Genomic DNA, 23,502 nt, shown 5'->3' with positions numbered 1-23,502 from the left:
AGGAGTTGGGTAGGGGAGAGACAGGGCAGTGGCTCATTGATACCTGGCAAAGATGGAAGTCTAGGTCCCAGGCTCAACCTTGCTGCCATGGGTAAGAGTGAGTTATATGTGTTTTGTTTTGTTCTGTGGTGTTGGCTTGAGTAGAATAGTTAACTGCCTGAAATTCTTCAGTCAGGCTGCCTCTTTGTGGTGTATTATCTAGAGAGAGCAGAATTTTATTGAGTCCTTTGTGGTCTGTACATACTGGTATTTCTAGGTTACAGTTTCCCAACACCCAATCTAGTACATACGAAGCCTAAAGAAAATCCATAAAATACACAACCATGTCATTATTTGGGTCCTGAGATCTCTAACCTTCTCCTATCCACTTTTTTAGACTCTTAGATAGGTTGGTTTTATATGTAGTGGATTAAATAATCCAATCAAAAGGCAGAGATTGTGAGACTGGGTAAATTATAAAAAAAAAAAATACAAGCTCCAACTGTAGGCTGTCTGAAGGAGACATATTTAAATTCAAAGATATGAGCAAGTTGAAAGTAGTATGGAAAAAAGATGTGTCATGGTAAAAAGCAACCATAACAAACCAAGAGTGGCTATACTAATATAAGACAAATTTTTAAAAATTATTACTAGAAATAAAAACCATTTTGTAATTATAAAGGGTCAATCTATAGAAAGATTACATAAATTTTAAATATATATGCATCTAAAAATGGAGCCCCCAAATACATGAAGCAAAGGGTGACAGATTCAAGGGTAGAAATAGCTCATTGATAATAGTCAGAGATTAGAACTCCGTATTTTCAGTATTGGATAGAACAACTAGAAATAAAAGACTTGAGTAACACCATAAACCAATTAGTCCTGACAGACATCTTTTGAACATTCCATTCAATAATGGCAAAATACATATTCCCCACAAGTACACATGGAGCACTCTCCAGGATAGGCACATGCTAGGCTGTGCTAATTCATGCTATGATATGATGAACCTTGAAAACATTATGTTCAGTTGAAGAAACCAATCGCAAAGGACCCCATATTATGGGATTCCATTTGTATGAAATGTCCAGAATAGGTAAATCTACAGAGCCAGAAGGTAGATTAGTGGTTGTCTAGGACTGAGGCGGGGGTGGGGGGAATGAGGGAATCGGAGAATGATAGCTAAGGGGTATGGGGTCTTTCTGTAGTAATAAAAATGTTGGGACACCTGGGTGGCTCAGTGGGTTAAAGCCTCTGCCTTCGGCTCAGGTCATGGTCCCAGGGTCCTGGGATCGAGCCCCACATCGGGCTCTCTGCTCAGCAGGGAGCCTGCTTCCCTTCCTCTCTCTCTGCCTGCCTCTCTGCCTACTTGTGATCTCTGTCTGTCCAATAAATAAATTTAAAAAAATGTTCTAAAATTGATTATAGTGGTGGAGGCACAACTCTGCAAAAGACTAAAAACCATTGAGTTGTACACCTTAAGTTGGTAAATTTCATGGTATGTAAATTGTGTCTCAATAAAACGATTTTTTAAAGTATATGGTTTTATAGTGTCTAACTTCAGTATAGTGCTTGAATGCATACACTAACTGTACATTGCTAAGAAAGCAGACTGAAATCCAAGAGAAAATACAGGCTTATTTCTACTTTAATGCATTCACATGTGGGGGGAATGAGGAATCAGACTTCTCAATGGCTGCAGAGAATGGCAGAAATTATGGTATGTTACTTCCACAATTAAGTCACAAGACTTTGTGGCTTCCATTTGAATTTTTACACTTCAGTTGGTTAAAAGAAAGTAGAAAGAAGCTGCACTGTGGTATTTGGACTCTTTGAACTTCCCTTTCAGTCATTTTTCATTCTTTTGTCTTACTATTTGATTATTCTGAGCAAATAAATTCTGATAAACTAATCAGGAGGCCTGATGTTCTATAATACTTTCCAGCATTATGCACTGAGAATCATTTGAAAGGCTTTGCCTAAAAATTCCATCCAATGGATTATAACTGAAATGTAGAAACCAACCAGTGAAATGAAAGAGCAAAACCAGTTCCTACTATTACACATGACTGCTTATGTTGATAAAATCATGGAGTAACTTTGTCCAAGACTAATATACTTATTATAATAGGTGGAGAAATTACACTTTTAATGATATACTTTTTCCAAGGAAAAAGGTGCAAAAGAGCTGAGTAATTCTGGAGGCACGTTAACTACTTACAGGTAGGAAAATGTCCACTCCCTTCTCTTCTGTTCCACCCAAGTCCATTTTCACAGTGATCTTAACTACATAAAAGCTAAATAAATATTTACCCAAAAGTAAAGCAGGAGTCATGTCGGGGACCATAATAATTCACAATTAAAGTATTTAACTCATCAAAGGAGATCTTCATAAAGAAAAAGCCCGAGAAAGACAAGGTCTACACAATTCCAGAAACTCATACAAAATTTTTAAAAAAGGACAAATATCCATTTACATGTTCTGTATCCTATAAATTCAGCAAAAGCCAATGAGCTTCTGAAAGCCCCCATTTGCTTTGCACTATTTGCTCACCTTCAAGTATATCACCTAGTAAGAATAACTAAAGTGTGAGTGATGGGTAGCCATAGAAAATTCCTTTCTACTGGATGTTAGTGATATAGATGTTAATGGTAGATTCACACTTTAAATTATCTAATAAATATTTATGAACACTTGTTATCACAGACATGTCTCAAATTTTAGCCTAACATTTATAACCAAATTTTAAGGCATAACAGGCTATACTTTCAGGAATTTTCCCTAGAAAATTTTACCTCCATAAATGTTATAAATGATTTGGGTCAATTTACATCATACGTAAGTCTGAATGCACTTTTTTCAAAGGGGGAAGTAATTAACCTCACGTTTTTATAGTCGAACTACTCTGTAAAAAACAATTCACTTTTGTCTCCCAACATGAAAGACTTAAAATTAAAAGACTGTCATTGACAACAGTAACTCTTTTATACAAACTGTTCTGAATCTTACTTCCAAATTTAGAAAAGAAACATATATATTTACACATTAGGAAATTTATTTCTAATGAGTAAGCTTATTATTTTTTAAAAGATAATTCTGCACATTGTATATTTTCTTGTATTTTTCTGTCAAGTACTAACCAGGTGTAACTACGTATTTATTTGAATGGTCTCTGATTTAATGATGATTTTACTGATTAGATCTAAACACCATGAAGATAAGGACCATGACTCAAAATAACCACTATATCCTTGAGGCTTACACAATTTCCTGGTATGAAGTTGGTGTTCAAAAGTTTTGGTTGAATGAGTAAATGAATGAAAGACCCTAACAGTAGATAATATTATGGAACAGTATCAGTGGTTTAACAGGATTTGCTCATAATCTAAATGAAATATGTGGAAATATTTTTTAAATGAAGGTGAAAAATATAAATTTGCCTAGGGGAGCTATTCCAAGTGTCTTTCTAGTCAGGATGTGCCGGGCCCTTGGCTCTTAAACCTGAGCGTGTGGGTTCATACATGCCAATGAGCTTGTTCTGGCCCTGAGGCAATGTGAGGCAGGCTGCAAACTTCATTCTGTGACAATGAGTCAACACCATGAAACACTATAGACTCACTGTTGGGCTTATCACAAAATGAATAGTAGCACAGTGGGTTCTGGCTAATACTGCATGGCCCTTTTCTGTTTATAGCGCCATACCACTCTTCCATAGAGACTCAACTACTGAGACCAAGCAGCTCCTACTCCAAGTGTTGTAGCACACTAATGAGTTTCCCATTACAGAAAGCAGACTGAAGATCATGTGGGCCATTTGCCAGAGCCACAGAAGCTAAGAAACAGACAGCAGTTAAGGAACTAAAAGAAGTCTTGCATATAAGACATAAGACATGACAAAGACTCAAGTAAAATTCATGGCTTACCCTCCTACTGTACTGGTAGTGTTCATCCTCAAGCCTATATTCTACAAAGTGCTTAAATTTGGGTGACCCATTTAAAGGGCAATTTCTAATTCTGTTTTTTTGTTAGGATTTAAAAACCTTGGGGTGCCTGGGTGGCTCAGTAGGTTGAGCCTCTGCCTTCTGCTCGGGTCATGATCCCAGGGTCCTGGGATCGAGCCCCGCATTGGGCTCTCTGCTCAGTAGGGAGACTGCTTCCCCCCCCATCCCCTCTCTCTGCCTGCCTCTCTGCCTACTTGTGATCTCTCTCTCTCTCTCTGTCAAATAAATAGATAAAATCTTTTTAAAAATAAAAAAATAAACAAAAATAAAAAAATAAAAACCTGGTAAAATAGGAAGAACATCAGGGCAGAGTAATTTTCAGAAATATGGGTTAAATTTATGTTTCTGTTAGCTCTCTGTTGGATATCACTCCAGTTCAGCTAATAAAATCCCATTTACACATTTTGAATTACAATTTAATATATGAGCAAAAAAAGGGGGAAAAAAATAGCAGCCTACCCACACCGCGTTCCATTGGTCACATTCTGGTTAAGGGAGCTGTTGATCCATACTATAGTGTTGTTTACACATGCTCTTCCAGGGATCTTGAGTTCTTGTAATTCAGTCTCGTAGTCAATAAAAACATCTGTCATTGTGCCAAAAATGAGCAGCACGCCTGGATGGGATAGTCCATGGAGAAATGCACATAAACTTCCCACAAACATCAGCCAAATGTCAGTCGTTGAAGAAAATCGAAACTTGAAAAACAAAGGATTCAGAGATCATCTATGGGTGAAAAGCAGGAGAAGTAGGAGGACTATTTAATTTTAGTTACTAGATTCTGATAAATATCATTTAGCACCAAATTTTATGGGAATCGTCTTAATTGAACAGTAGAGTTCTCACTAATTATATCAAAATAAGTGGTATATTGGGGCACCTGGGTGGCCCAGTTGGTTAAGCATCTGCCTTCAGCTCAGGTCATGTTCCCAGAGTCCTGGGGTCAAACCCCGCATCAGTCTCCCTGCTCAGTGGGGAATCTGTTTCTCCCTCTGCCTATCCCTCTGTGATTTCTCTTGCTTTTACTCTCTCTCAAATAAATAAATAAAATCTTAAGAAAATATAAGTGGTATATTAATTATCTAAAACACTGGACTCTTACATTGTTAGTTTAAATTATTTCTTTCCTAGTCTGAATTCATTCTCTTTACCTCAAGAACTGACTTCGTTTCTTAGCCATTGATTCACAACTTCAGTGGGAAGTGGTCACGGCATTGATGCCATTGCCATGTAGAAATACTGTGTGAAGAATTCAGCAATAGCATAAATTGTATCCCAGAACTGATATTGACAAACAAGAGTGCCTATTAGTGTCTAGAAATGCCTCAGCCTTGTGAAAATTAGGGGAAAATACCACACTATGGAATTTCCAAATTCCAAATTATCCATAAGGATAAATATATGTCATATGATTACTGTGATGATTTTCTTTACCAAAATAATTATGGACTTACTGATTATTTTCCAGGACACTTTTCTGATCTACCAGATAGGATTATGTGTTTAATATTACCAGATAGGATTTATTTATTTATTTATTAATTTATTTATTTATAATGGGGGAGGGGAGAGAGAGAGAGTGTGAGGTGGAACAGAGGGAGAGAGAGAATCTTAAGCAGACTCCACACCCGGCGTGGAGTCTATCACAGGGCTTGATCTCACAGCCCTGAGATCACAACCTGAGCTGAAATCAAGAGCTGAATGCTTAACTGACTGAGACACCCAGGCACCCAGGATTTAAGTTTAATTACCAATATATTTCTAACTGCCATTTAGCATGTTATTACATAGACAAAGTTTGCGACTGAAAAAGTGAACATTGTTCTTAAAAACCTGCCAGTGACTTAAGATTTAACACTCCCTCCATGATCTGAACAATTTGCAGTTGCAAAATCTATGTCAAAAATCAGCACAGTTTTATTACCAATTGAAAGAAGCCAACTTGACTGCTGTCACCTTTCCTCTCATCTTGTAACCTGAGGAAAAAAACATAATGGATTTATAGACCATCCTTTCCAAAACAAAGAGAAATTCTCCCTAGATAATGATTTTATGAGTCATCCTTTAGTAAGAAATAAAGTCCCCATTGACTGAGAAATTCTTGCCAAATCTGGCATCTTGAAAACAAGCTCTTATTTTTCAGATTTACCTCTTTCAGAGATTTCAGTATAGCTATATCTCATGTTTAGCAGAGATTCAGTGCAGTTTTTCTGAGAGGTATTGAAAGGAAATAAAAGGTGCTCTGTATTCCCAGTTATACTAACATAAAACTATTGGGCCTCAACCTTGACCCTCAACCTGTTTCTATTTATACTTGTAATGTAAGTTCAGGTGGTTGGATTAGCTGATTTAAAGCTTCCTTCCAGCACTTAAAAATTTAACAACTACATTTAACAGTATTGATATGATGGAAAAGTTTTTAAAAACTCTCATACTCCCCATAATATTGTATTTCCTCACTATTTCTTACTCATTTCATTTCCCATAAAGTTGTATGTAACCATGTAACCCATCTTTGACCTTCTCAACTCCAGGGATCTCTACTTCACCTGAGTCATCCATTCATGGATACACCCTGGACCTTTCTTTCACCAGAAACTACTCTACTCCAATGGCATTCTGAGACTGACTATGCATCCTGTTTTGTCACTTCCTTCTTCCTTCTCCACGTATTTGTCATCTCAGTTGAGACCTGCAGTCCCTTAAACCCTCCTTAATTTATAATTCTTAAAACCCCATCAAGATTGTGCTTCCTTCCACATGTGTCCCAGATCCCACACCAGCCGTTTGAACTACATTCTTACCATCAACCTTAATCCTTTTCCCCACCTCCATCTTTGGAAACTCCGTCCCCACATCCATGCATCTGTTTGCCCCCCTTCTCCCGAAGCCAGGGTGTGGGGCCTGCTGGAGACACATGTGAACTGATGCCAACACATGCCACTCCTGGCAGTCAACTGCCCTAAACTTCCCCTCCAGCTCAGAGTAGAAGCCCAAGTCCTTGCTGAGATGCCCAAGTCCCTCCACGGTCTGGCCAATTGGCTCTCTGACCTTGTCTCCTCCTACTGCACTCCAGTTCTCAGCACCCAAGCCACTTGGCCCTCTTTGCTGACTTCGTTCATGTCAAATTTGTTCTCACTTTTGACCATTTGCACTTGTTATTTCCTCTCATCAGAATGTTCTTTCTTCAGATACCAGCATGGTCAACCCCCTCATCTCCTTCAGATTTTCCTTCATAAGTCACCTTCTCAATGAGATCTTCCCTGGCTAAAACCTTTAGAAATTTCAACTTTCTCCCCATATCATTCCATACCTCCAGTCCATGTTTGCTTTTTTTTTTTTTTCTTAGAAAAAGAAGTGATAGATATTACTAGCTACCATGCTATATATACTCTTCAAGGACAGATATTTTGACCCATTTTGTTCTTTTCTTTATCCTAAGCATTTATAATAGTGCCTGATACCTGGTAGGCACTTAATTAATATTTGTGAAATGATTGGATGAATGAATGCATGAATGAATGAATGATTAGGGTCTCTAGTCATCGCTCAATCTACAGCACTGTACTTCATCTGTCTACAGATTGTCCCATTTTCCTCCACAGCTTTCTCAAACTTTCACCATGATCTTCTCATTCTACATTACCTCATGTATCAAAAGACAGATTCATCTCCTCTAATAACTGAATACAGTTAACCCTCCTATTCATTCTCTCATTGTCATTCATCTACATCCATACCCATTTTCATCTTTTTTCTACCCAGTGAGAAAAGCGTGGTTCTTCTAGGTCCAGGCTGACACTAGCACTCCCAGTCTAAAACTTATATTACCACATCCAACACCCCTCTCTACTGTGACTTACTTAGAATTTCCTATACAACTTGAATCTTGGCCTTTCCACCACCTCTCTCTAGGAAATTGCCTGATGCCTACCTTCTGTCTTCTCAGATTAGACTCTGTCTAGTCCTACCTTTTTACTAATGTATGAGTAACTGACATTTTTATATGAGTATTTAAATTCTCAAGCTAAAGAGAAATACCTAATAATTAAATTTTAGGGTTCTACTATTTGCCTGTGGGAAGAATTTGAGGGGTCTCCCCTATGCTCATGAAATCATACTTGTTCACCTTTTCCTCTGCCCATTTAGGTTAGAAATTCTGTGGTGTTGCTGAATATACCCAATCCAGAAAGGAAATGTCAAACGATTTTTGAAATCAAATTACAGCAATGTTTTAAAGAGAAAAGGAATACCTATGTCATTTTATGGGAAATACAAGATGCATGAAAATATTATCTCTGCTTTGTGCCTTTAAAAGGAATATTAGGGAGTTATTCTAGAAAAGATGATGTATTGTTGAAATAGTCACTTACCTTGAATTCTTATCATTGTTATCTGTCAGGATAAAAACAATGCACAAAGCAGTTAATAATAATGACACAATAACACAGTCATTAAAAATTTTGCTCTGGGAAAACATTCCCATAAGTTAGCTTTATTCATGGAACACAGCAAAATGACTATTTGCCTCTTTCTCTCTCTTTTTTTTTTTTTTTTCATTCTCTCTCTCTCTCTCTCCTTCCCTCTCTCTGACTCTCCTATTACACAAGAAGACACCCTGTCAGGTTCAGGACTGCTGGATTGACTACATATTTTTGTTACTTCTACAGGATATGAAGTATTTGTATTTCCTGAACATCAACTGGAGACAAACATTTTTAAATTAGCATAAGAAAATTTAGTTCTTTTAACTACCAAGTAAAATGAATATTTATTGTTTTGTTCCTTGGAAACATCAGAATTTATCTATTTAAAATTGAGATGACAAATTAATTAAGGTAATGTTGACTTTCACATGCCAGGAGAAACCACTGGATTAAGCTGGATATTATTTTCCCCAGCCTAGGTGAGAGCAAATGGAGATAGGAAGTGAAAGTGGTGGTGGGGGGGGCTGGGACATGGGTACAGGGAAGCAACAGGGAAAGGAATTTCAGGGTGCTAATGTCAACCACTGCCATGAGACAGCACATCCTGAATCCCTGGCATTTTAATTAATTTAATTTAAGTAAGAGTAAAGAGGCATTGTAGTATAGATAGAGATTAAACATCTGGGCTTTAGAAATCAGAACTGGAGGGGCGCCTGGGTGGCTCAGTGGGTTAAAGCCGCTGCCTTCAGCTCAGGTCATGATCCTGGCATCCTGGGATCGAGCCCCGCATCGGGCTCTCTGCTGGGCGGGGAGCCTGCTTCCTCCTCTCTCTCTGCCTGCCTCTCTGCCTACTTGTGGTCTCTGTCTGTCAAATAAATAAATAAAATCTTTAAAAAAAAAAAAAAGAAATCAGAACTGGAGCAGGCTGAGATGACATCAGGTCACAGGAGTTCAATTAGATAGTTATCAAACCATTCCAAACACCTACAAATCCAAAAGGAGATCGAAGAGAAGAAGAGCAGCAATTCTAGAAACAGAAAATCAACCACTTTCTAAAAGGTAGGACCTGTGGAGAAGTGAATCTGAAGGGAAGGAAAGATAGACCATGGAGGCAGGGGCTGGCTCCCGGCAAGCGGCGGAGCACAAAATCAGAACTTTTAAAAGTCTGCTTCACTGAGGGACATCCCTCCAGAAGCTAAGTGGGGGTGGAGTCCTCATGGGAACAGCGTGGTCTCAGGTCCTGTGGGGTCACAGAAGGATCGGGGTGTCTGAGTGTAGCAGAGCTCATGGGGAAGCTAGCTACAGAGATGGAGCTGAGGAGGGAGCTCTCAGCTTGGGGTTACCTTAAACTGTGATCCATGACACAGTCAAGCCACTGCTCTTTAAGCAGGGACCCCACAAGTGGCAGATCCAGGGAGACTCCCCCCGGAAGAGCAGAATGGCAGGAATCTGCTGGGTCTGGAGATTCAAGATGGGGCTGTGTGCTAGAGAGAGGAATGCTCGGTCACATTCCAGGTGAGCTTGGAGCAGGGCCAGAGACCAGGAAGATGGGAATGATTGGTGCTTTTCTCCCAGGATGCACTGAGGAGTGTGGCCCTGAGCTCTCGCCCCCTCACCCTGGCAGGAGATTGGGAGGCCTCCATTTTCATTCGCATCTTCCAGAGCTCTACGGAAAAGAAAATGTTCAGGGAACAAAAGCTCCCCAGAGTGAACCGAGCAGATTACTTAGCCCAGCCCCTGGCAAGGGCAGTGCAATTCCGCCTCGGGCAAAGACACTTGAGAATCACTACAACAGGCCCCTCCTCCAGAAGATCAACAAGAACATCAGCCAAGACCAAGCTCACTGATAAAGGAGAATAGCAGAATACCAGAGGAGGGGAAAGCAAAGCATGGAATTCATGGCTTTCACACTATGATTCTTTAGTCTTGCAAAGTTAAATAAACGTTTTTAATTTTATTTTTTTCTTATTCTAATTTTTTTTAACTTTTACTCTTTCCTCTTTTAACGTTTTTTAACTAGTTTATCTTAACAATACCTTTCTTTAAAAAAAAATCTTTTTGAACCTTCATTATTATAGTCATATTTTATCCTTCATTGTAACTAACTTTATTTTTTGTATACATATAGGGTTTTTTCTTCTAAAAAAATTTGGATATAACTTATTCTAATAGATCAAAATATACCCTAAATGTAGCACAAGGCTTTGTTCTAGTCTCCAGTCTAAGCAAATTCTCTCCACTTTCTTTTTCTTTCTTTTCCAAACCAACTTATCTTATCAACCCCTTTTTAAGAATTTTTTAAAATTTTCATCTTTACAGTCACATTCCATCCTTTCAACATATTTACCCTTATTACCCTTATTTTTGTGTGTGTGTATATATGTGTGTGTATATATATATATGTGTGTGTGTGTGTATGTGTGTGTGTGTATATATATATATATATATATATATATACATATATATTTCTTTCTTTAAAATTTTGGGAGGTAGTTTCTTCTAAGAGACCAAAATATACCCAAAATCAAGTGGGTGGCTCTGTTCTATTCACTGGTCTAATATATATATATATATATATACACACACATATATATACACACACACACACACACATACATATACATATATAAATATATATATTTTTTTTCCAAAAAAAACCTTCTTTTTACTTAACTTCTTAACTTCTTTTAACTGCCTTTCTTCTCCCCATGATTTGGGGTCTCTTCTGATTTGGTTAATGCACATTTTTCTGGGGTCTTTGCCACCCATTTAGTATTTTATTCTCTCATTCATATATTCTTATCTGGATAAAATGACAAGGCAGAAAAACTCACCAAAAAAAAAAAAAATAGAACAAGAGGCAGTACGAAAGGCTAGGGACCTAATCAATACAGACATGGGTAATATGTCAGATCTAGAGTTCAGTCTGATGATTCTCAAGGTGCTAGCTGGGCTTGAAAAAGGCATAGAAGATATTAGAGAAATGCTGTCTGGAGAAATAAAAGCCCTTTCTGGAGAAATAAAAGAACTAAAATCTAACCAAGCTGAAATTTAAAAAAATCTATTAATGGGGTGCAATAAAAAATAGAGGCTCTTACTGCTAGGGTAAATGAGGTAGAAGAGAGAATTAGTGAGATAGAACCCCAAAGGACAGAGAATAATGAGCTGAACAAAAGAGAGACAAAAAACTACTGGACCATGAGGGGAGAATTCAAGAGATAAGTGATACCATAAAATGAAACAATATTAGAATAATTGGGATTCTGGAAGAGGAAGAAAGAGAGGGAAGCAGAAGGTATATTGGAGTGAATTATTGTAGAGAATTTCCTTAATGTGGCAAAAGGAATAAACATCAAAATCCAGGAGGCACAGAGAACCCTCCTCAAAATCAATAAAAATAGGCCCATACCCCATAATCTAATAGTAAAACTTACAAGTCTTAGTGACAAAGAGAAAATCTTGAAAGCAGCCCGGTTGCTGCTTTCAGTGGTAACATACAGTGGTAAAAATATTAGATTGGCAGCAGACTTATCCACAGAGACCTGGCAGGCCAGAAAGAACTGGCATGAAATATTCAGAGCACTAAACGAGAAAAACATGCAGTCATGAATACTACATCTAGCTAAGCTATCATTGAAAATAGAAGAAGAGATAACAAGCTTCCTGGACAAACAAAAACTAAAAGAATTTGTAAACACCAAATCAGCTCTACAGGAAATATTGAAAGGGGTCCTCTAAGCAAAGAGAGAGCCTAAAAATAGTAGACCAGAAAAGAACAAAGACAATATACAGTAACAGTCACCTTACAGGCAATACAATGGCACTAAATTCATATCTCTCAATAGTTACCCTGAATGTAAATGGGCTAAATGCCCCAATTAAAAGACATACGGTACCAGATGGATAAAAAATGGATAAATGGATAAAAAAACAAAACCAGTCAATATGCTGTCTATAAGGAACTCATTTTAGACCCAAAGACACCTCCAGATTTAAAGTGAAGGGGTGGAAAACAATATACCATGCTAATGGACATCAAAAAAAAAAAAAAAAAAAAGCTGGGGTGGCAATCCTTATATCAGATCAATTAGATTTTAAGCCAAAGACTATAATAAGAGATGAGGAAGGACACTATATCAACTCAAAGGGTCTGTCTAACAAGAAGACCTAACAATCTTAAATATCTATGCCCCTAACATGGCAGCAGCCAACTATATAAACCAATTAATAACAAAATCAAAGAAATACATCGACAGTAATACAATAATAGCAGGGGACTTTAACACTCCCCTCACTGAAATGGACAGATCATCCAAGCAAAAGGTCAACAAGGAAATAAAGGTCTTACATGACACACTGGACCAGATGGACATCACAGATATATTCAGAATATTCCACCCCAAAGCAAAAGAACACATATTCTCCTCTAGTGCACATGGAACATTCTCCAGAATAGATCACATCCTAGGTCACAAATCAGGTCTCAACTAGTACCAAAAGATTGTAATCATTCCCTGCATATTTTCAGACCACAATGCTCTGAAGCTAGAACTCAATCACAAGAGGAAATTTGGAAAAAACCCAAATACATAGACTAAAGAGCATCCTTCTAAAGAATGAATGGGTCAACCAAGAAATTAAAGAAGAATTGAAAAAATTCATGGAAACAGATGATAATGAAAACACAACTGTCCAAAATCTGTGGGACACAGCAAAAGCAGACGTGAGAGAAAAATATACAGCAATACAAGATTTTCTCAAGAAAGAAGAAAGGTCTCAAATACACAACCTAACCCTACACCTAAAGGAGTTGTAGAAAGAACAAGAAAGAAAGCTTAAACCCAGCAGGAGAAGAGAAATCATAAAGATCAGAGCAGAAATCAATGAAATAGAAACCAAAAAAACAGTAGAACAAATCAACTAAACTAGGACTTTGTTCCTTGAAAGAATTAATGATTGAGGGGGCACCTGGGTGGCTCAGTGGATTAAAGCCTCTGCCTTCAGCTTGGGTCATGGTCTCAGGGTCCTGGGATCAAGCCCGCATCGGGCTTCGCTAAGTGGGGAGCCTGCTTCCTCCTCTCTCTTTGCCTGCCTCTCTGCCTACTTGTGATCTCTGTCTGTCAAATGAATAAATAAAAATCTTTAAAATAAAAAAAAAATTTAAAAAAAAAGAATTAATGATTGATAAACCCCTGGCCAGACTTATCAAAAAGAGAAGAGAAAGGACCCAAATAAATGAAATCATGAATGAAAGAGGAGAGATCACAACCAACACCAAAGATATACAAAAAATTAAAAGAACATATTATGAGCTACTATACACTAGTAAATTTGACAATCTGGAAGAAATTGATGCATTCTTAGAGATGTATAAACTACCAAAACTGAACCAGGAAAAAGTAGAAAACCTGAAAAGACCCATAACCAGTAAAGAGATTGAAGCAGGCATCAAAAGTCTCCCAACAAACAAGAGCCCAGGGCTAGACGGCTTCCCAGGGGAATTCCATGAAACATTTAAAGAATAATTAATTCCTATTCTTCTGAAACTGTTCCAAAAAATAGAAATGGAAGGAAAATTTCCAAACTCATTTTATGAGGCCAGTATTACGTTGATCCCAAAATCAAAGACCCTATCAAAAGAGAGAATTATAGACCAATATCCCTGATGAACATGGATGCAAAAATTCTCACTGAAATACTAGCCAGTAGGATCCAACAGTACATTAAAAAGATTATTCACCACGACCAAGTGGGATTTATTCCAGGGCTGCAAGGTTGGTTCAACATCCACAAATCAATCAATGTGATACAATACATTAATAAAAGAAAGAACAAGAACCATATGATACTCTCAATAGATGCTAAAAAAAAGCATTTGACAAAGTACAACATCCTTTCTTGATCAAAACTCTGCAAAGTGTAGGCATAGAGGGTACATACCTCAATATCATCAAAGTCATCTATGAAAAACCCACAACGAATATCATTCTTAATGGAGAAAAACTGAGAGCTTTTCTGCTAAGGTCAGGAACATGGCAGGGATGTCCATTATCACCACTGCTATTCAACATAGTACTAGAAGTCCTAGCCTCAGCAATCAGTCAACAAAAAGAAATTAAAAGCATCCAAATCAGCAAAGAAGAAGTCAAACTCTCACTCTTTACAGATGATATGATAGTTTATGTGGAAAACGCAAAAGACTCCACTATAAATCTGCTAGAACTTGTACAGGAATTTAGTAAAGTGGCAGGTTATAAAATCAATGCACAGGGGGAGGAGTCAAGATGGTGGAGAAGTAACAGTCTAAGACGACATCCGGTAGCAGGAGATCAGCTAGATAGCTTATCTAACCATTGTGAACACCTACAAATCCAACGGGAAATCGAAGAGAAGAAGAGCAACAATTCTAGAAACAGAAAATTGACCACTTTCTGAAAGGTAGGACCTGCGGAGAAGGGAATCCAAAGAGACAGGAAGACAGACCGCGGGGGCCAGCTCCTGGCAAGCGGCAGAGCAATGGAGCACGAAATCAGGACTTTTAAAAGTCTGCTCCAGGGAGGGACATCGCTCCAGAGGCTAAACCGGGCAGAAGGCGAGGCGGGGTCAGCGTAACCCCAGGTCTCATGGGGTCACAGAAGGATAGGGGGTGTCTGAGTGCCGCAGAGCTCACAGGTATTAGAGTGGGGAAGTTGGCTACAGCGACAAAGCCGAGGAGTGAGCTCTCAGCCCGGGGTTACCTTGTGTCAGTCGCAGGCTGGGTGGGCTTGAAGCGCAGCTGGAGGCCACGGAGACAGAAGCGACTGGGCACATTTCTCCAAGTGCCAGCAATGACTGCTTTCCTACCGGCGCAACCACAGGCCAGGGAGGCAGGGCGGTTGGGCGCTTTTCTCTGAGGGTGCACTGAGGAACGGAACCCCAAGCTCTCGGCTCCTCTGGGCCGGAGAATGGGAGGCCACCATCTTCATTCCCATCCTCCAGAACTCTATGGAAAGTGCTCAGGGAACAAAAGCTCCCGAAAGCAAACCCGAGCGGATTACTTAGCCCGGCCCCTGGCAAGGGCGGTGCAATTCCTCCTCGGGCAAAGACACTTGAGAATCACTACAACAGGCCCCTCCCCCAGAAGATCAACAAGAAACCCAGCCAAGACCAACTTCACTCACCAAGAACAGGGAATTCCACAGGAGGAGAAAGCAAATCTTATCTGGACAAAATGACAAGGCAGAAAAACTCACCTCAAAAAAAAGAACAAGAGGCGGTACCGAAGGCTGGAGACCTAATCAATACGGACATTGGTAACATGGCAGATCTAGAGTTCAGAATGACGATTCTAAAGGTTCTAGCCAGGCTCCAAAATGGCACAGAAGATATTAGAGAAACCCTCTCCGGAGAGATAAAAGCCCTTTCTGGAGAAATAAAAGAACTAAAATCTAACCAAGTTGAAATCAAAAAAGCTATTAATGAGGTGCAATAAAAAATGGAAGCTCTTACTGCTAGGATAAATGAGGCAGAAGAAAGAATTAGTGACATAGAAGACCAAATGACAGAGAGTAAAGAAGCTAAGCAAAAGAGAGACAAATACTGGACCACAAGGAGAGAATTCGAGACATAAGCGACACCATAAGACGACACAACATTAGAATAATTGGGATTCCAGAAGAAGAAGAAAGAGAGAGGGGAGCAGAAGGTATATTGGAGACAATTATTGGAGAGAATTTCCCTAATATGGCAAAGGGAACAAACATCAAAACCCAGGAGATGCTAAGAACACCCCTCAAAATCAATAAAAATAGGTCCACACCTCGTCACCTGATAGTAAAATTTACAAGTCTTAGCGACAAAGAGAAAATCCTGAAAGCAGCCCGGGAAAAGAAGTCTGTAACATACAAGGGTAAAAACATTAGATGGGCAGCGGACCTATCCACAGAGACCTGGCAGGCCAGAAAGAACTGGCATGATATATTCAGAGCACTAAACGAGAAAAACATGCAGCCAAGAATACTATATCCTGCTAGGCTATCATTGAAAATAGAAGGAGAGATAAAAAGCTTCCAGGACAAATAAAAGCTGAAAGAATTTGCAAACACCAAACCAGCTCTACAGGAAATATTGAAAGGCGTCCTCTAAGCAAAGAGAGACCCTAAAAGTAGTAGATCAGAAAGAAATAGAGACAATATACAGTAACAGTCACCTTACAGGCAATACAATGGCAATAAATTCATATCTCTCAATAGTTACCCTGAATGTTAATGGGCTAAATGCCCCAATCAAAAGACACAGGGTATCAGAATGGATAAAAAAACAAAACCCATCAATATGCTGCCTACAAGAAACTCATTTTAGACCCGAAGACACCTCCAGATTTAAAGTGAGGGGGTGGAAAACAATGTACCATGCCAATGGCCATCAGAAGAAAGCTGGGGTGGCAATCCTTATATCAGATCAATTAGATTTTAAGCCAAAGACTGTATTAAGAGATGAGGAAGGACACTATATCATACTCAAAGGGTCTGTCCAACAAGAAGACCTAACAATCTTAAATATCTATGCTCCTAACATATATAAACCAATTAATAATAAATCAAAGAAATACATCGACAGTGATACAATAATAGCAGGGGACTTTAACACTCCCCTCACTGAAATGGACAGATCATCTCAGCAAAAGATCAACAAGGAAATAAAGGCCTTAAATGACACATAGGACCAGATGGACATCACAGATATATTCAGAACATTCCATCCTAAAGCAACAGAATATACATTCTTCTCTAGTGCACATGGAACATTCTCCAGAATAGACCACATACTGGGTCATAAATCAGGTCTCAACCGGTATGAAAAGATCGGGATCATTCCCTGCATATTTATAGACCACAATGCTCTGAAGCTAGAACTCAATCACAAGAGGAAATTTGGAAAGAACCCAAATACATGGAGACTAAACAGCATCCTTCTAAAGAATGAATGGGTCAACCAGGAAATTAAAGAAGAATTGAAAAATTCATGGAAACAAATGATAATGAAAACACAACGGTTCAAAATCTGTGGGACACAACAAAGGCAGTCCTGAGAGGAAAATATATAGTGGTGCAAGCCTTTCTCAAGAAACAAGAAAGGTCTCAAATACACAACCTAACCCTACACCTAAAGGAGCTGGAGAGAGAACAACAAAGAAAGCCTAAAGCCAACAGGAGAAGAGAAATCATAAAGATCAGAGCAGAAATCAATGAAATAGAAACTAAAAAAACAATCCACCAAATCAACAAAACTAGGAGCTGGTTCTTTGAAAGAATTAATAAGATTGACAAACCCTTGGCCAGACCTATCAATAAGAAAAGAGAAAGGACCCAAATAAATAAAATCATGAATGAAAGAGGAGAGATCACAACCAACACCAAAGAAATACAAACAATTATAAGAACATACTATGAGCAATTGTACGCCAACAAATTTGACAATCTGGAAGAAATGGATACATTTCTAGAGACATATAAACTACCACAACTGAACCAGGAAGAAATAGATAACCTGAACAGACCCATAACCAGTAAGGAGATTGAAACAGTCATCAAAAATCTCCAAACAAACAAAAGTCCAGGACCAGACGGCTTCCCAGGGGAATTCTACCAAACATTTAAAGAAGAATTAATTCCTATTCTCCTGAAACTGTTCCAAAAAATAGAAATGGAAGGAAAACTTCCAAACTCATTCTATGAGGCCAGCATCACCTTGATCCCAAAACCAGACAAGGATCCCATCAAAAAAGAGAATTACAGACCAATATCCTTGATGAACACAGACGCGAAAATTCTCACCAAAATACTGGCCAATAGGATCCAACAGTACATTAAAAGGATTATTCACCACGACCAAGTGGGATTTATTCCAGGGCTGCAAGGTTGGTTCAACATCCACAAATCCATCAATGTGATACAATACTTTAATAAAAGAAAGAGTAAGAACCATATGATACTCTCAGTAGATGCTGAAAAAGCATTTGACAAAGTGCAGCATCCCTTCCTGATTAAAACTCTTCAAAGTGTAGGGATAGAGGGCACATACCTCAATATTTTCAAAGCCATCTATGAAAAACCCACTGCAAATATCATTCTCAATGGAGAAAAACTGAAAGCTTTTCCGCTAAGGTCAGGAACACGGCAGGGATGTCCGTTATCACCACTGCTGTTCAACATAGTACTAGAAGTCCTAGTCTCAGCAATCAGACAACAAAAAGAAATTAAAGGCATCCAAATCGGCAAAGAAGAAGTCAAACTATCACTCTTTGCAGATGATATGATACTATATGTGGAAAACAGAAAAGACTCCACTCCAAAACTGCTAGAACTTGTAGAGGAATTCAGTAAAGTGTCAGGATATAAAGTCAATGCCCAGAAATCAGTCGCATTTATTTACACTAACAGCAAGACAGAAGAAAGAGAAATTGAGGAGTCAGTCCCATTTACAATCGCACCCAAAACCATAAGATACCTAGGAATAAATCTAACCAAAGAGGCAAAGAATCTATACTCAGAAAACAATAAAGTCCTCATGAAAGAAATTGAGGAAGACACAAAGAAATGGAAAAATATTCCATGCTCATGGATTGGAATAACAAATATTGTGAAAATGTCTATGCTACCTAAAGCAATCTACACATTTAATGCAATTCCTATCAAAATCCCATCCATTTTTTTTAAAGAAAAAGAACAGATAATCCTAAAATTTAAATGGAACCAGAAAAGACCTCGAATAGCCAAAGGAATATTGAAAAAGAAAGCCAAAGTCGGTGGCATCACAATTCCGGACTTCAAGCTCTAGTACAAAGCTGTCATCATCAAGACAGTATGGTACTGGCACAAAAACAGACATATAGATCAATGGAACAGAATAGAGAGCCCAGAAATAGACCCTCAACTCTATGGTCAACTAATCTTTGACAAAGTAGGAAGGAATGTCCAATGGAAAAAAGACAGCCTCTTCAACAAATGGTGCTGGGAAAATTGGACAGCCACATGCAGAAAAATGAAATTGGACCATTTCCTTACACCACACATGAAAATAGACTCAAAATGGATGAAGGACCTCAATGTGAGAAAGGAATCCATCAAAATCCTTGAGGAGAATGCAGGCAGCAACCTCTTTGACCTCAGCCTCAGCAACTTCTTCCTAGGAACATCGCCAAAGGCAACAGAAGCAAGGGCAAAAATGAACTATTGGGATTTCATCAAGATCAAAAGCTTTTGCACAGCAAAGGAAACAGTTAACAAAACCAAAAGACAACTGACAGAATGGGAGAAGATATTTGCAAACGACATATCAGATAAAGGGCTAGTATCCAAAATCTATAAAGAGCTTAGCAAACTCAACACCCAAAGAACAAATAATCCAATCAAGAAATGGGCAGAGGACATGAACAGACATTTCTGCAAAGAAGACATCCAGATGGCCAACAGACACATGAAAAAGTGCTCCACATCACTCAGCATCAGGGAAATACAAATCAAAACCACAATGAGATACCACCTCACACCAGTCAGAATGGCTGAAATTAACAAGTCAAGAAATGACAGATGCTAGCGAGGATGCAGAGAGAGGGGAACACTCCTACACTGCTGGTGGGAATGCAAGCTGGTGCAACCACTCTGGAAAACGGTGTGGAGGTTCCTCAAAAAACTGAAAATAGAGCTACCCTATGACCCAGCAATTGCACTACTGGGTATACATCCTAAAGATACAAACATGGTGCTCTGAAGGGGCACGTGCACCTGAATGTTTATAGCTGCAATGTCCACAATAGCCAAACTGTGGAAAGAGCCTAGATGTCCATCAAGAGATGAATGGATAAAGAAGAGGTGGTATATATACACAATGGAATACTATGCAGCCATCAAAAGAAATGAAATCTTGCCATTTGCGATGACATGGATGGAACTAGAGGGTGTTATGCTTAGCGAAATAAGTCAATCAGAGAAATACAACTATCATATGATCTCTTTGATATGAGGAAGTGGAGATGCAATGTGAGGGGGGTGGGGGCAGGTAGGAAAAGAAAAAATGAAAGAAGATTGGATTGGGAGGGAGACAAACCATAAAAGACTCAATCTCAAAAAGCAGACTGAGGGTTGCTGGGGGGAGGGGGGATGGGAGAGGGAGGGTGGTGGGGATATGGACATTGGGGAGGGCATGTGCTATGATGAGTGCTATGAAATGTGTAAACCTGGCGATTCACAGAACTGTACCCCTGGGGATAAAAATACATTATATGTTTATTAAAATAAATTAATTAATTAAAAAAAATCAATGCACAGAAATCAGTTGCATTTCTCTACCCCAACATCAAAACAGAAGAAAGAGAAATTAAGAGGTCAATCCCATTTACAATTGCACCCAAAACCATAAGATACCTAGGAATAAACCTAACCAATGAGGAAAAGAATCTGTGCTCAGAAAACTATAAAGTACTCATGAAAGAAATTGAAGAAGACACAAAGAAATGGAAAAACATCTCATGCTCATGGATTGGACGAACAAATACTGTGAAAATGTCTATGCTACCCAAAGCAATCTACACATTTAATGGAATCCTTATCAAAATACCATCAATTTTTTTCAAAGAAAGGGAACAAATAATCCTAAAATTTATATGGAACCAGAAAAGACCTCAAATAGCCAGAGGAATGTTGAAAAAGAAAACCAAAGTTGGTGGCATCACAATTCCAGACTTCAAGCTCTATTACAATGCTGTCATCATCAAGACAGTATGGTACTGGCACAAAAACAGACACATAGATCAATGGAACAGAATAGAGAGCCCAGAAATAGGCCCTCAACTCTGTGGTCATCTAATCTTCAACAAAGCAGGACAGAATGTCCAATGGAAAAAAAAAAAATCTCTTCAAGAAATGGTGTTGGGAAAATTGGACGGCCACAAGCCAAAAAAAATGAATCTGGACCATTTCCTTACACCACATACGAAAATAGACTCAAAATGGTTGAGGGACCTCAATGTGAGAAAGGAATCCATCAAAATCCTTGAGAACACAGGCAGCAACCTCTTCGACCTCAGCCGCAGCAACTTCTTCCTAGGAACATCGCCAAAGGCAAGGGAAGCAAAGGCAAAAATGAACTATTGGGAATTCTTCAAGATCAAAAGCTTTTGCACAGCAAAGGAAACAGTCAACAAAACCAAAGACAACTGACAGAATGGGAGAAGATATTTGCAAACGACATATCAGATAAAGGGCTAGTATCCAAAGTCTATAAAGAACTTATCAAACTCAATACCCAAAGAACAAATAATCCAGTCAAGAAATGGGCAGAAGACATGAACAGACATTTCTGCAAAAAAGACATCCAGATGGCCAACAGACACATGAAAAAGTGCTCCACATCACTCAGCATCAGGGAAATACAAGTCAAAACCCCAATGAGATACCACCTCACACCAGTCAGAATGGCTAAAATTAACAAGTCAGGAAATGACAGATGCTGGCGGGGATGAGGAGAAAGGGGAACCCTCCTACACTGCTGGTGGGAATGCAAGCTGGTGAACCACTCTGGAAAACAGCATGGAGTTTCCTCAAAAAGTTGAAAATAAAGCTACCCTACGACCTAACAATCGCACTACTGGGTATTTACCCTAAAGATACAAATGTAATGATCCGAAGGGACATATGCACCCAAATGTTTATAGCAGCAATGTCCACAATAGCCAAACTATGGAAAGAACCTAGATGTCTGTCAACAGATGAATGGATAAAGAAGATGTGGTATATATATACAATGGAATACTATGCAGCCATCTAAAGAAATGAAATCTTGCTTTTTGCAATGACATGGTTGGAACTAGAAGGTGTTATGCTGAGTGAAATAAGTCAATCAGAGAAAGACAATTATATAGTCTCCCTGATATGAAGAATTTGATAGGCAACGTGGGGAGGTTTGGGGTGTGGGGAAGGAAAAAATGAAACAAGATGGGATCTGGAGGGAGATAAACCATGAGAGACTCTTAATCTCACAAAACAAACTGAGGGTTGCTGAGGGAGAAGGTGGTTGGATTATGGACATTGGGGAGAGTATGTGCTATGGTGAGTGCTGTGAAGTGTGTAAACCTAGTGATTCACAGACCTGTACCCCTGGGGCTAATAATACATTATATGTTAGTAAAAAATAAAACATTAAAAAAATTAAGAAATCAGAACTGGATTGGGATGATGGCTCCATAATTACTGGTCATGAAATCTTTGCCAAAGTTTAAACAATTTATTCAAGTCTCATTTTCTTCCTCTGTAAGTTGTAAAATCATAGAATTTGTTTAAAAAACTAATAATTGTGGGGTACCTGGGTCACTCAAAATGTTAAGTGTCTGGTAGTTCAGGTCGTGATCTCAGGGTCCTAAGATGGAGCCCCCTCAGTTAGGCTCCCCTCAGCACTCAGTGGGGAGTCTGCTTCCCCTATGCTTTTCCACTGCCTCTCCCTCTACCCCTCCCCCTGTTTGGGCACTCTCTCTCTCTCCCTCAAATAAGTAAATAAATATTTTTTAAAATAACAATAATAATTGCTTGGAATCAATTGTGCTCACTAGATGTTAGGATCTAATGCTATGGGCCCTCTTTCCCATTATCTCATTCTGGCCAGCATAGTCTTTGCTGTTTCTCACTAAATAATTACTACTATAATCAATTTTAACAATAGATGGATAAAGGCAATAATAATAACCTGCACTAGATTTTGTAGATGAGATACTTTCATTCACCTACACTTTGTGCAGTTTTTTTTTTCCAAGTTCTTAATTTATTGTACGGGTTGAGTATTACATGATGAGTTGACATTAGCTTCCCTAGGCATTGGAAATTTACAGAGGAGGTACAGTTTAAAATCCATTTATGCTGCTTTCACAGCTGGTGCTTTTGAAAAATATTTTGATATCAGTGAAATGGAATTGGGCATCAATTTCTGGACCTGCCATGATTTCAGTCTTGCAAAATGTACCAATTCCACTGGTTGTGTCCTTCAATGTGTGCAGCCACCCCACATTCTCCCACACTTCGTATGGTTTTACCCAGCATTTTCAAACATTCCATTACATGGA

The 23,502-nt window shown here is 38.7% G+C and overlaps 1 protein-coding gene across 6 annotated transcripts in view; it reads right to left on the bottom strand.

The window, feature by feature from the left end:
• The window catches only part of ABCB11 (ATP binding cassette subfamily B member 11), a 108,379-nt gene that overhangs the window by 69,254 nt on the left and 15,623 nt on the right, over window positions 1–23,502 (bottom strand). For 5 of the 6 annotated variants that reach the window (XR_013966602.1, XM_080799657.1, XM_080799660.1 and 2 more), the window contains 3 exons: window positions 8,358–8,379; window positions 5,909–5,960; window positions 4,444–4,682 (listed from right to left, as the gene is read on the bottom strand). Coding sequence is in view for 5 of the 6 variants with exons in the window: in XM_080799657.1 (XP_080655783.1) it covers window positions 4,444–4,682; window positions 5,909–5,960; window positions 8,358–8,379 (313 nt within the window). In the remaining variant the exon portion in view is untranslated. Of the gene's footprint in view, window positions 1–4,443; window positions 4,711–5,908; window positions 5,961–8,357; window positions 8,380–23,502 lie in introns of those variants that run through there. The other variant, XM_080799659.1, reaches the window with a different exon arrangement.

This window comes from Martes martes (genome assembly GCF_963455335.1).
Source record: "Martes martes genome assembly, chromosome: 3".
Taxonomy (NCBI): Eukaryota; Metazoa; Chordata; class Mammalia; order Carnivora; family Mustelidae; genus Martes; species Martes martes.
This window is presented reverse-complemented; position numbering and strand designations above follow the sequence as displayed.